Raw genomic sequence first — 13,402 nt, 5'->3', positions numbered from 1 at the left:
CTGCTGTTACTCCCTGAAATGCATGTATTGTCAATAGAAATGAAGTAATGCTCTAATAGGTTTTAATATGTTCATTTTACTGAAAGCCAGTAGGGGTTTGCATAATTGCACAAGTTACTTAAACTGTTGGATTTAGAGCTAATGCAAACCTTCAGGCTTTTTTTCTCCCCCCTGTTGTTGTTTTCATAGCATTGGTATAAACTAGTGTGGGCATGTTTTTTTTGTTTGTTGTTTGAAACAGGGTCTCTGTTGCCCAGGCCAGAGTGCAGTGGTGCAAACACGGCTCTCTACAGCCTTGACCTCCTGGGCTCAAGCAATGCTGCCTCAGCCTCCCAGGTAGTGGGGACCACAGGTGTGCACCACCATGCCCAGCTAGATAATTTCTTTATTTTTTGTAGAGATGGAGTGTCGCCATGTTGCCCAGGCTGGTCTCGAACTCCTAGACTCAACTGATCCTCCCACCTAAGCCTTCCAGAGTGCTGGGATTACAGGTGTGAGCCACTGCACTGGGCCAATGATGCTTTCTGGGCTGATGATGCTTTCTGTTCCTGATTCTTTCTTTCAAATCTAATCTTTTTGGAGGTTCCTAACAGGGGTTTTACATTCAATGCTTGGCACATATGCAGTAAAAGTTAGCCTTTGCTTCCCCAATCCTATAAATTTATCAGAACTAGTTGTTGAAATGTGTGGAGCAAAGATACATAATTTCTTTAATCACTTAAAATACACCATACTTATTTTGTAGTCTATTATTTTAAGGTTTGATTTTGGGTTTTTTTTGTTTTTTTGTTGTTGTTGTTTATTTGTTTTTGGCTAGTCAAGTGAAGCAGTGGGAATGGAGAAGGAACAAAGAAATCTGTAACTGGTTGTGACCAATTAGTTATAAATACCACTGCAATTTTACCAGCCATCTGAAGTTTTGAAGTTTAATACTACTGTTACTAGATTTTTTGTGGGTGGGGGTTGGACAGGGTCTCACTCCCATCGCCCAGGCTGGAGTGCAGTGGCACTATCATTGTTCATTGCAGTCTCGACTTCTGGGCTCAGGTGATCCTCCCACCTCAGCCCCCAGAGTAGCTGGGACTACAGGTGTATGCCACCACATCCAGCTCATTTTTTGTATTTCTAGTAGAGATGGGATTTCACCATGTTATGGAGGCTGGTCTGGAACTCCTTGCTCAAGTGATCCACCCACCTCAGCCTCCCAAAGTGTTGGGATTACAGGTGTGAGCCACTGTGCCCAGCCCTTCAAGTACTTTTATCTTTTGGAGTATGAGTTCAACTCCTATAGGGCCTGCTATGGTTGAAACGTTTATATCTTACAGAATTCATGTTGAAACTTAATCCCTAATGCAGCAGTATTGAGGTGTGGCTTTGGGGGGTGATTGAGTCATGAGGGCAAGGCCCTCATGAATATATTAGTGCCTTGTAAAAGGGCTGGAAGCTACTAGCTTTTGCCTTACGGCCTTGTGCCATGTGAGAACACAGCAACAAGGCTCCATTTTGGAAGCAGAGAGCAGCTGTCGCCAAACACTGAGCCTAGCGGAGCCTTGATCTTGAACTTCCCAGCCTCCAGAACTGTGACAAAATAAATGTATGTTATTTACAAATTATGCATTTATGGTATTTTGTTATAGCAGCCCAAATGGACTAATGACCTTATTTTAGGGAATCTTACGCCACCTACCTAGGTTGAAGATAGTCCTTCCAGATCAGTTTGTTTTCTTCTGCTAGGTTCCTGCAGGAGTATCAGTGGCTAGGTACTATATTTCCATCAACTTCTCAGCCTATTGTTTCCCAGGTGAATAATTGTAAATTTGAACTCTAAACCAGTATTAGAACAAGCCTATTTTGTAGCACATCTTCAGGGTGCCATGGCTCATGCCTGTAATCCCAGCACTTTGGGAGGCTGAGGTGGGCGGATCACCTGAAGTCAGGAGTTCGAGACCAGCCTGGCTAACATGAAGCCCTGTCTCTACTAAAAATACAAAATTAGCCGGGCGTGGTGGTGCATGCCTATAATCCCAGGTACTCGGGAGGCTGAGGCAGGAACATGGCTTAAACCTGGGAGGCAGAGGTTGCAGTGAGACGAGATAATGCCATTGCACTCCAGCCTGGGCAAGAAGGGCGAAACTCCATCTGAAAAAAAAACCTCTTCAGGGGACGCTTTTGGCCCACCTGAAGCTCGGCATGAGACAATATCCTTCTCTCTCTGGGGTGGCGCATGGATTTTTTTCTGATTTGTGTTTCCGCTGAAAGTAAAGCTCTTCATTGGGCCCAGCTTTGTGTGGAGCTGTCAGTTTCTATTCTTGTGTACCCAAATCCTGATCTCTTGTCACCGTTTGGCTGTCCAAAGTCAATCCCTTTGAGACTGGCAATCTCATCTACTAGAGGCTACTGCAGTTTCAACTCAGTTTCATATTTGGAGCCCTAGGACATTCCCTTTCTTACAAAGTAAGTACTTTGACTTTCAAAGGATGTTACAGCGGAAATTTTCAGGTGTTTTAGTCTGCCACATACTGAAAACAATGTCGTGTTGTTTTTAAAAATATTTTTACCCTGTAGTTACTCTCTTCTTTCTTCTTGGGGTGTCGTATTTTAGCAGTCTTCCTTCACGTTGAACATATTTTGGCAGTGTTTTTTTTACCCTCAGTACCTTTGTCTTTCTCTCCATCTTCTCCCTTCCTGATAACCTATGACAGTCCCTTGACCTGATTTTTAACTGTTTTTATTCAATTATCTATTGAATTCTTTATTTCAAAAATTATGTTTTTATGCTAGAATTTCCACGTTTCTTCATAGATACTTATTTCTGCTTCCCATTTCCATTCAGCTTACTCTGCTGATTTTATTCATATGTTCATTTAAAATTCTTATTGAGCCGGGTGCAGTGGTGCACGCCTGTAATCCCAGCACTTTGGGAGGCTGAGGTGGGCGGATCACTTGAGGTCAGGATTTCGAGACCAGTCTAGCCAACATGGCAAAACCCCGTCTCTACTAAAAATAGAAAAAAAATAGCCAATGGTGATGGTGGGTGCCTGTAATCCCAGCTACTAGGGAGGTTGAGGCAGGAAAATTGCTTGAACCCAGAAAGCAGAGGTTGCACTGTGTTGAGATTGTGCCACTGCACTCTAGGCTGGGCTACAGAGTGAGACTCTGTCTCAAAAAAAAAAAAAAAAAAAAATTGGCTGCGCATGGTAGCACGTGCCTATAATCCCAGCTACTGGGGAGGCTGAGGCAGGGGAATCGCTTGAACCCAGGAGGCGGAGGTTGCAGTGTGCCGAGATCGCGCCACTGACTGCACTCTAGCCTGGGCAACAGAGAGAGAGTCAGTTTCAAAAAAAAAAAAAAAGAATGTGTCTGTTCTATGTGCTGTGCTAAAAAACTATTACTTTGAATATATCACAAGTTATACTAGGATTTTACTGGAAAGTAGTCCCGATCCGGACCCCAAGAGAGGGTCCTTTGACCTCGCGCAAGATTTCGAATTCAGAGTGAGTCCATAGAGTAAAGGGAACGGGCGCGGTGGCTCACGCCTGTAATCCCAGCACTTTGGGAGGCCGAGGCGGGCGGATCATTGTCAGGAGATCGAGACCAGGTGAAACCCCCGCCTCTTACTAAAAAATACAAAAATTAGCCTGGATGCTGTCGCTGGCCCCTGTAGTCCCAGCTACTCAGGAGGCTGAGGCAGGGGAACACAAACCGGAAGCAGCCAGTGAGCCGAGATCGCTGAATGCACTCCTCACAGAGACTCGTCTCAAAAAAAAAAAAAAAAAAAAAAGAAAAAGAAAGAAAGAAATGGCTGAATAGGGTCAAGGCCGGGTGGCTCAGGCCTGTAACCCCAGCACTTTGGGAGGCCCAGGCAGGCGAATCACACAGGAGATCCAGACCAGCCTGGCCAACATGGTGAAACCCTGTCTCTACTAAAAATAGAAAAATTACCTGGGCATGGTGGCACGGGCCTGTAATCCCGGCTACTTGGGAGGCTGAGGCAGGAGAATCACTTGAACCTGGGAGGTGGAGGTTGCAGTGAGCGGAGACCTTGCCACAGCACTCCAGCCTGGGCAACAGAACGAGACTCCCTCTCAAAAAAGAAACAAGAAAATAAAGGAATAAAAGAATGGCTCTGCCATAGGCAGAGCAGCGGTATGGGCTGCTCCACTGAGTATACTTATAGCTATTTCTTGATTATATGCTAAACAAGGGGTAGATTATTCATGAGTTTTTCAGGAAAGAGGTGGGCAGTTCCCAGAACAGAGTTCCTCCACTTTTTAGATCACATAGGGTAACTTCCTGACATCGCCATGGCATTTGTAAACTGTCATGGCACCAGTGGGAGTGTCTTTTAGCATAACACATTGTAATTAGCGTATAATGAGCAGTGGGGATGATCAGAGGTCACTTTCATCGCCATCTTGGTTTTGGTGTGTTTTAGCCGGCCTCTTCACCACATCCTGTTTTATCAGCAAGGTTTTTATGACCTGTATCTTGTGCTAAACTTCCATCTTATCCTGTGACTAAGAATGCTTAATCTCCTGGAAATGCAGCCCAGTAGGTCTCAGCCTTATTTTACCCAGCCCCTATTCAAGATGGAGTCACTCTGGTTCTAACACCTCTGACACCATTGATGGGCATTTGGGTTATTTCTAGCTTTGGGCTGTCATGAAGAATGCTGTAAACAACATTTTTACACTTGTCATGTCTCTTGGTATAAATGTGCATGCATTTCTGTTGGGTACATAACTAAGAGTGGAATTTCTGAGTCATTTGGATTTGTGACTGTGAAATCGCTTTGGAAAGGATTATATCAGTGAGAAAATTATCGTAGTCTGGGAGATCTGATTTAGCCAACTTCCCTCTTGTCTTTAGCCTTCAAGCTGTCCTAATTATTTCTGGGTTTAAGATAGTTGAAATGATAATCCCCTTTTCCTAAACAACTGCCTTTGTAAGGCTGAGAGACCACCAGGTTAGGAGGATGGATGAGCCTGAATTCTGCTAAGGTGTGGACAAAAGTGAATGCCAGCCATTATTCCAGAGGTCACAAGATATGCAACTTCCTCAGTTACTCCTGAAGAGAACATCTCTATGTAGAACCTGAGATTGGCCTTTCGAGATATCTTTTCAGGTTTTTTTGCATGTCTTACTTGAATGACTTCACCTGGACCCACCAACCATCCTGTGGCCCCAGCCAGAAGTGACTCCGGGCAAGAAGACAACTTTAACTCCCTGTGATTTCATCTCTGAACTAACAAATCAGCAGCAAGCACCCATAGCTTAGAAACCGCTACCCCTTTCCCCAAACTGCCTTTGAAAAATCTCTAATCTGTGAGCCTTCAAGGAGATTGATTGAAGTAGTAACTCTGTCTCCCAGGTGGTGGCATGACTGGTCTTGTATCAATTAAACTCTTTACTACAAGGCAATGAATTTATTTTGTTTTTGCAGCGAACAGAAAGAACCAGTCAGATGGTTACAAATGTTCAACTTTTGTAAGATAATATGTTCAGGCTGGGTGTATCCCAGCACTTTGGGAGGCCGAGGCGGGTAGATCACCTGAGGTCAGGAGTTCAAGACTAGCCTGACCAACATAGTGAAACCTCGTCTCTACTAAAAATACAAAAATTAGCCAGATATGGTGGCACATGCCTGTAATCTCAGCTACTCGGAGGCTGAGGTGGGAGAATTGCTTGAACCCGGAAGGTGTAAGTTGCCATGAGCCGAGATCTTGCCACTGGACTCCAACCTGGGTGACAGAGCAAGACTCCATCTCAAAACAAAACAAAACAAAACTGAGACTAGGTAATTTATTATAAAAAGAGGTTTATTTGGCTCATAATTCCAAAGGCTGTACAGAAAGCATAGCTGGGGAGACCTCAGGAAACTTACAATCATGGTGGAAGTCAAACGAGAAGTAGTCACGTCTTACGTGGCCAGAGCAAGAGGAAGAGAGAGAGAAGGGAGGTGTCACACTTTTAAACAACCGGATCTTGTGAGAGCTCTGTCAGGAGAATAGTACCAAAGGAGTAAATCCACCCCCGTACTCCAATCACCTCCCACCAGGCCCCACCTCCAACATTGGGGAATACAGTTTGACATGAGATTTGGGTGGAGACACAGACCTAAACCATATCGGCCATTCAGATATCCTTTTTGTGAAGTAATTATTTCTTAATATCATACCCAATTTCCAATGGGATTTTGTATCTTTTTCTCTTTCTGAATGCAAACTCTTTGTCATTTATGCTTTGCAAACTCCGTCTCCCACTTCAGAGCTTGACTTTTCATTCTCTTAATGGGATCTTTTCATGAATGTCCTTAACTTTAATGTCACCCAATTTATAAATCTGTCTTTTAGAGATTTTCCCTGTCAGAAGGTCATTACATTTCCTTAATCTTGTAAAAATTTTATGGGCTGGGTGCAGTGGCTCACACCTGTAATCTCAGCACTTTGGGAGGTCAACGTGGGTGGATCACAAGGTCGGGAGTTTGAGACCAGCCTGGCCAACATAGTGAAACCCCATCTCTACTAAAAATTAGCCGGGCATGGTGGCATACACCTGTAGTTGCAGCTACTTGGGAGGGTGAGGCAGGAGAAGCGCTTCAATCCAGGAGGCGGAGGTGGTGGTGAGTTGAGATCATACCACTGCATTCCAGCGTGGGCAATAGAATGAGACTCCACCTCAAAAACAAAAAACAAAAAAGAAAATTTATGCCAGGCACAGTAGCTCATGCCTGTAATCCCAGCACTTTGGGAGGCCAAGGCAGGCAGATCACTTGAGATCAGGCGTTTAAGACCAGCCTGGCCAACATCGTGAAACCCCATCTCTACTAAAAATGCAAAAATTAGCCATACGTGGTGGCGCATGCCTGTAATCCCAGCTACTCCAGAGGCTGAGGCAGGAGAATTGCTTGAACCCGGGAGGTGGAGGTTGCAGTGAGCTGAGGTCATACCACTGTACTGCAGCCTGGGTAACAGAGCGAGACTGTCTCAAAAAAATTAAAAGTAAAAATAAATATACATTTTATGATTTTACCTTTTTGTTTTTTGAGATAGGCTCTTGCTCTGTCACCCAGGATGGAGTGCAGTGGCTCAGTCATAGCTCACTACAGCCTTGAACTTCTGGATTCAAGGGATCCTCTCACCTCAGCCTTCTGAGTTGCTGGGGACTACAGGTACCACCAATGCTGGCTTATTTTTATTTTTATTTTTATTTCTTTTTGCCATAGAGATGGGAATCTCTTTTTGTTGTCTAGGCTGGTCTTGAGCTCCTGATTTCAAGCTATCCTCCCACCTCAGCCTCCGAAAGTGTGTTATTACAGGTGTGAGCCACCGCATCTGGCCTTACTTTTTATATTTAGATCTATAATCCGTCTTGAATAGAGCTAGAGGCCAAGCTTCTTTTTTTAAGTACAGATTCCCAATTGTGCATATATAATTTTTAAATGTACTGACATTTCACCACTGTTCAGCAATGTCATCTTTGTCATGAATCTAGGGTATATGTATATGTGGGTTTCATTCCAGACTCTCTATTCTGCTTCTTTGCTCTATTTTTGTATCCTTGCACCAATAACACATTGTCTTAATTAATGCAGGTTTATGATAATTTTGACATCTGGTAGAGTAAGTCCTCCCACATTGTTCTTATTGCAGTTTGTCTTGGGTATTCTTTCCATGTGAATTTTAGAATCACATTGTCAATTTCTCTTTTTTTTTTTTTTTGAGACGGAGTTTCACTCTTGTCGCCCAGGCTGGAGTGCAATGGTGGGATCCCGGCTCACTGCAATCTCTGCCTCCCGGGTTCAAGTGATTCTCCTGCCTCAGCCTCCTGAGTAGCTGAGTTTACAAGCACCCACCACCATACCAACCTAATTTTTGTATTTTTAGTAGCGACGGGGTTTCAACATGTTGTCTAGTCTGGTCTCAAACTCCTGACCTCAGGTGATCCGCCCACCTCGGCCTTCCAAAGTGCTGGGATTACAGGCATGAGCCCTTGCACCTGGCCTACTTTGTCAATTTTCATAGCAAAAACCTGCTTGGTTTTGACTGGAATTGCATTGACACTATAAATCAATTTGGGGAGAATTGATATTATCGATGAAAAGAGTCAAATTCTGTAAAATATTTGAAAAGATTTATTCTGAGCCAAATATGAGTGCCCATGGCCCATGACACAGCCCTAGGAGGTCCTGAGACCATGTGCCCAAGGTGGTCGGGGTGCAGCTTGGTTTTGTACATTTTTGGGGAGGCATGAGACATCAATCAAATACATTTAAGAAATACATTGGTTTGGTCCAGAAAGACAGGACAACTCAAAGCAGAGGCTTCCAAGCGATACATGAATTTAAACTTTCTGGCTGACAATTGGTTGAGTTTGTGTAAAGACCTGGGATTCATAGAAAGGGAATGTTCAATTAAGATAAAAATTGTGGAGATCAAAGTTCTTTTAAAGTCTTACACTGGCTGCCCTTAGAGACAATAGATGACAAATGTTTCCTATTTAGATCTTATTTAATCTCTTTAGGATTGGGAGGGTCTGGAAGAAAAAGATCTAGCTATATTAATAGAGATTCTTTATAGATGCAAATTTTCCCCCACAAAGAAGAGTTTTGTAGGGCCATTTGAAAATATGGCAGAGAAACATGTTTTGGAGTATATTTTGATTTTCTTCCTTGTCTCGTAATGTTATGCCAGAGTCAGGTTGGAAAGTAAATCACGATATATAGGGTTAAATAAAACCCATCTGATGAGAATTTGCTTTGTAGGGCGTGACTCCCCAGACCCCTCAGACAGGAACGTGGGCAATATAAAAAGTTAGAGTTTTGTCCTCAATATCTTTATAATACTGAATTTTTGTGTATAGTGTTTTATGTTTTATGTGACTATTGTATATTTTTCCACTTATTTAGGTTATTTTTAATTTGTCTTATAGTGTTTTATAGTCTGCATGTGTACATTTTTTATTTTTAGTTACATTTTTAGGTAATTGCGAGTTGTATTGTTGTGGCTCAGAAAATAAGGCCGGGCGCGGTGGTTCACGCCTGTAATCCCAGCACTTTGGGAGGCTGAGGCGATTGGATCACCTGAGGTCAGGAGTTCGAGACCAGCCTGGCCAACATGGCGAAACCCTGTCTCTACTAAAAATTAAAAAAAAATAGCTGCGTGTGGTGGCACGTGCTTGTAGTTCCAACCACTTAGGAGGCTGAGGCAGGAGAATCATTTGAACCGGGAGGTAGAGGTTGCAGTGAGCCAAGATCATGCCACTGCACTCCAGCCTGGATGACAAAGTGAGACTCTGTCTCAAAAAATAATAATAATATGCCCCAAAATACAGTGCTTTGGGCGTGCTGAGTGCTTTGAACTAAGGGAGAACCAAGGTCTCTTTGACCTTCTCCAGCTCCCCTGTCCTTCCTCCTCTTTACCTCCCTAAGCACAGAGAGGGGCTTTCTCTGAAGTTTCCTTATCTGACTATGGGAATTTCCTCCAGAAGAAATGCAACTGTCATGAGCACCACCCCCACCCCCCAAATAATCTCATGCATAGGGAAAATTAACTCACAGAAAGACTAACGGTCAGCACCACCTATTCTGAGGACTGCTACCTAAGAGACATTACCTGTATAATAAAACAGCTTTATTCACCGTGCTTTTCCTCCCCTCAACATCCCATAACCTGTCAGTGCTTCTCCCCAGAAATCCCAAGCCCCTATTTCTATTTTTTCTCTCTTTTTTTTTTTCTTTTGAGACAGAGTGTCACAGTTGCCCAGGCTGGAGTGCAGTGGCGCAATCTCGGCTCACTGCAACCTCCACCTCCTGGGTTCAAGCAAGTCTCCTGCCTCAGCCTCCCTAGTAACTGGGATTACAGGTGCCCACCACCAGCCCCAGTTAATTCTTTTTGTATTTTTGTAGAGACAGAGTTTCACCTTGTTGTCCAGGCTGGTCTCGAACTCCTGACCTCAAGTAATCCACCTACCTCGGCGTCCCCAAGTGTTGGGATTATGGGCATGAGCCCCCACACCTGGCCCCCAAGCCCCTATTTCTTGCTGTAGATCATGACACTAGAACAACTTAAGTCATCTGGTCCTTCTTTATGTCTCATGATTTGTGGGACTCCTGTACACATGCATGTAATAAATTTGCATGCCACGGCCGAGCGTGGTGGCTCATGCCTATAATCCCAGCACTTTGGGAGACCGAGGTGGGTAGATTATGAGGTCAGGAGATCGAGACCATCCTGGCTAACACAGTGAAACCCCGTCTCTACTAAAAATACAAAAAATTAGCCGGGCATGGTGGCATGCGCCTATAGTCCCAGTTACTCGGAAGGCTGAGTCAGGAGAATCACTTGAACTCGGGAGGCGAAGGTTGCAGTGAGCCGAGATTGCGCCACTGTGCTCCAGCCTGGGTGATAGAGCGAGATTCCATCTCAATAAAAATAAATAAATAAATAAATAAATAAATAAATAAATAAATAAATAAATTTGCATGCCACTTGTCCAATGGCAGTGGATCATCAGAACTTATTAACATTAGTGCCACTAAAGCTGGTATACAGACTCGTCACTGTTAAATTTGACTGGCTTTTAAAAACTTGTATACCTTTTCTCCTGCTAATTTGTCTACTGTCAGTGTATTTCACAAACTCAAATTACTATTATTATTTTGAGACAGAGTCTCATTCTGTTCCCAGGCTGGAGTGCAGTGGAGCAATCTTGCTCACTGCAGCCTTCGTCTCCCAGATTCAAGAGATTCTTGTGCCTCAGCCTCCCAAGTAGCTGGAATTACAGGTGTGCGCCACCACACCTAGCTAATTTTTGTATTTTTAGTAGAGATGGGGTTTCAGCATGTTGGCCGGGCTGCTCTTGAACTCCTGACCTCAGGTAATCTGCCTGCCTAGGCCTCCCTAGGAGGAGTGCTGGGATTACAAGCATGAGCCACTGCGCCTGGCCAGACTCAAATTATTGAAACTTTAGACAGTAGAGGGAAAGTTGAAAACTTCCCTAAGGTTTGTCTTTTAAATTTTCTTTTCAATTATCAGTTTATGTATATATATGTCAAGACAAAATAATTTAGTATATGAAGAGAACTTTCTTCATCTATTAAAAGAAGTCTGGGCTGGGCTGTGGTAGCTCATGCCGAGACTCTCAGCGCTTTGGGAGACTGAGGTGAGAAGATTGCTTGAGCCCAGGAGTTCAAGACCAGCCTGGACAGCAAAGGGAGACCCCATCCCTATATTTAAAAAAAAAAAATAGCCAGGCATGGTGGGGCACAGCTGTAGTTCCAGCTACTTAGGGGGCTGAGATGAGAAAACTGCTTGAACCCGTGAGGTTGAGGCTGTAGTGAGCCATGATTGTGCCCACTCCACTCCAACCTGGGTGACAGATTGAGAACATTCTTTTTTTTTTTTTATTGTCAGCCAAGCTGCCAAGATTTTTTTTTTTCTGCAAACCTTTTTAAGTGGTGAAATGTTTAACATTTTCTCTGAGATGAGAAATAATACCTTTTATACAACAACCTTGTTTAATTATCTTATTAATTCAAATTGCTTGAACTGTTTACATATCTAATTGTATCATCTGCAAATAATGAAATTTTATATCTCCTACTCCTGTTCTAGCTTGCCATCTTGCTCTGTATAGGATTTTGCAGTACAATATTAAATAGATATGATAATTGTCATTTTGTCTTTTTTCCAATTTCAGAGTGAAAATTTTCAACATTTTGCCACTTAGAATGTTTTGCTGTAGATTTTTGTAGACATCTCTTGTCACATGAAAAAAGTCTCTAAGCTTTCTGAGAGGATATTTTAAAATTATAAGTGTGGGCAGGTACAGTGGCTCATGCCTATAATACCAACACTTTGGGAGGCCGAGGTGGGCAGATTGCTTGAGCCCAGGAGTTCAAGACCAGTCTGGGCAACATAGTAAGACCCTGTCTCTACAAAAAAAAAAAAAGAAATTTTTAAAAAAGTATATGCTACAGTTTATCATAAATTTATCAAGGCTGTGCGCAGTGGCTTGTGCCTGCAATCCTAGCAATTTGGGAGGCCTAGATGGGAGGACTGTTTCAGCCCAGGAATTCAAGACCAGCTTGGCCAATACAGTGAGACCCTGTCTCTACAAAAAATTTAAAAATTAGGCCAGGCATGGTGGCTCATGCCTGTAATCCCATCAATTTGGGAGGCCAAGGCGGGCAGATTGCTTGAGCTCAGGAGTTCAAGACCAGCCTGGGAAACATGGCAGAACTCCATCTCTACAAAAATACAAAAAAACTAGCTGGGCATGGTGGCTTCCAGATTTAAATGATAAAATAAATTGTATAGTCTCATTGTATTAATGTGATGAATTTGATAGATATTTTGAATGTCAAACAAATTATCTTCTTTTCCAGAACAGTCCTAAATCCATTAGGCATGAAACAATGAAGTCGGCATTCTGTGGGCTACAGTGAGTTTCTGAAGCTGAGGTAAGGTGAGGTTGATGTCTATCTTATGTAGGAGCGCTGGACAGCATGGGTTATCAAAGCCTGAGTCAGGAGAAGAGGACATCTGTAATATAATCTAAAAAAAATAAAAAAATAAATCTGATCTTTGTCCCTAGTTCCTGACACAGAGCTTTTAAAAGCCTTAAAATTTCCTGAGTGATCCAACTGTCTTGTTATTCACAATGAGCCCGTTTCTCTCAGTGACTATACCTGAGTTTATGCCAAACAGGTGATTCATGGTAGGGCCCCTAATTGTTTCACAATGGGGGCTTATTTTAGGAAAAACCAACCTTCTAAACATTGAAAATTTCAGTCCCACCCCCGGCCTCCTGGGGAGGTAGGGGCTGGACATTGAGGTCAGTCATGACCTTAGATTAAATCAAAGGTGGCCACATAATGAAACCTCTAGAAAAACTCTTAAAGAGGATCAAGTCTGGGCACTGTGCCTCATGCCTGTAATCCCAGCACTTTGGGAGGTTGAGGCGAGTGGATCACCTGAGGTCGGGAGTTTGAGACCAGCCTGACCAACATGGAGAAACCCCGTCTCTGTTAAAAATACAAAATCAGCCGGGCATGATGTGCATGCCTGTAATCCCAGCTACTCAGGAGGCTGAGGCAGGAGAATCGCTTGAACCCGGGTGGCGGAGGTTGAGGTGAGGAGATCACGCCATTGCACTCTAGCCTTGGCAACAAGAGTGAAACTCCGTCTCAAAAAAAAAAAAAAGAGGATCAGGGGAGAACTTCCTGGTTGGTGAATATATGAGGTACTGATGTGACAAAAGGCAGTCAAATGGCTAGGCAGATAGGGGCGGGTCCCCAGTGAAACCCCACCTCCAAGCCAAAGATAGTTTCAAGCCTGAAAGCCAAGCTACAGGTTAAATCCTCGGACCAGATTAAGAACTTGTCTTCCCATTTGGCATG

At 43.4% G+C, this 13,402-nt stretch overlaps 1 protein-coding gene across 1 annotated transcript in view; it reads left to right on the top strand.

Annotated features, from left to right (window-relative positions):
• The window catches only part of ZBTB11 (zinc finger and BTB domain containing 11), a 40,955-nt gene extending 28,010 nt beyond the window's left edge, over positions 1 to 12,945 (top strand). Inside the window, exon 11 of the mRNA XM_009199347.4 lies at positions 12,389 to 12,945. Within this exon, the coding sequence (XP_009197611.1) occupies positions 12,389 to 12,399 (11 nt within the window). The 3' untranslated portion in view covers positions 12,400 to 12,945. The remainder of the gene's footprint in view (positions 1 to 12,388) is intronic.
• The last annotated feature ends 457 nt before the right edge of the window (positions 12,946 to 13,402 follow it).

This window comes from Papio anubis, chromosome 2 (assembly GCF_008728515.1).
Source record: "Papio anubis isolate 15944 chromosome 2, Panubis1.0, whole genome shotgun sequence".
NCBI classification, from domain to species: Eukaryota; Metazoa; Chordata; class Mammalia; order Primates; family Cercopithecidae; genus Papio; species Papio anubis.
This window is presented reverse-complemented; position numbering and strand designations above follow the sequence as displayed.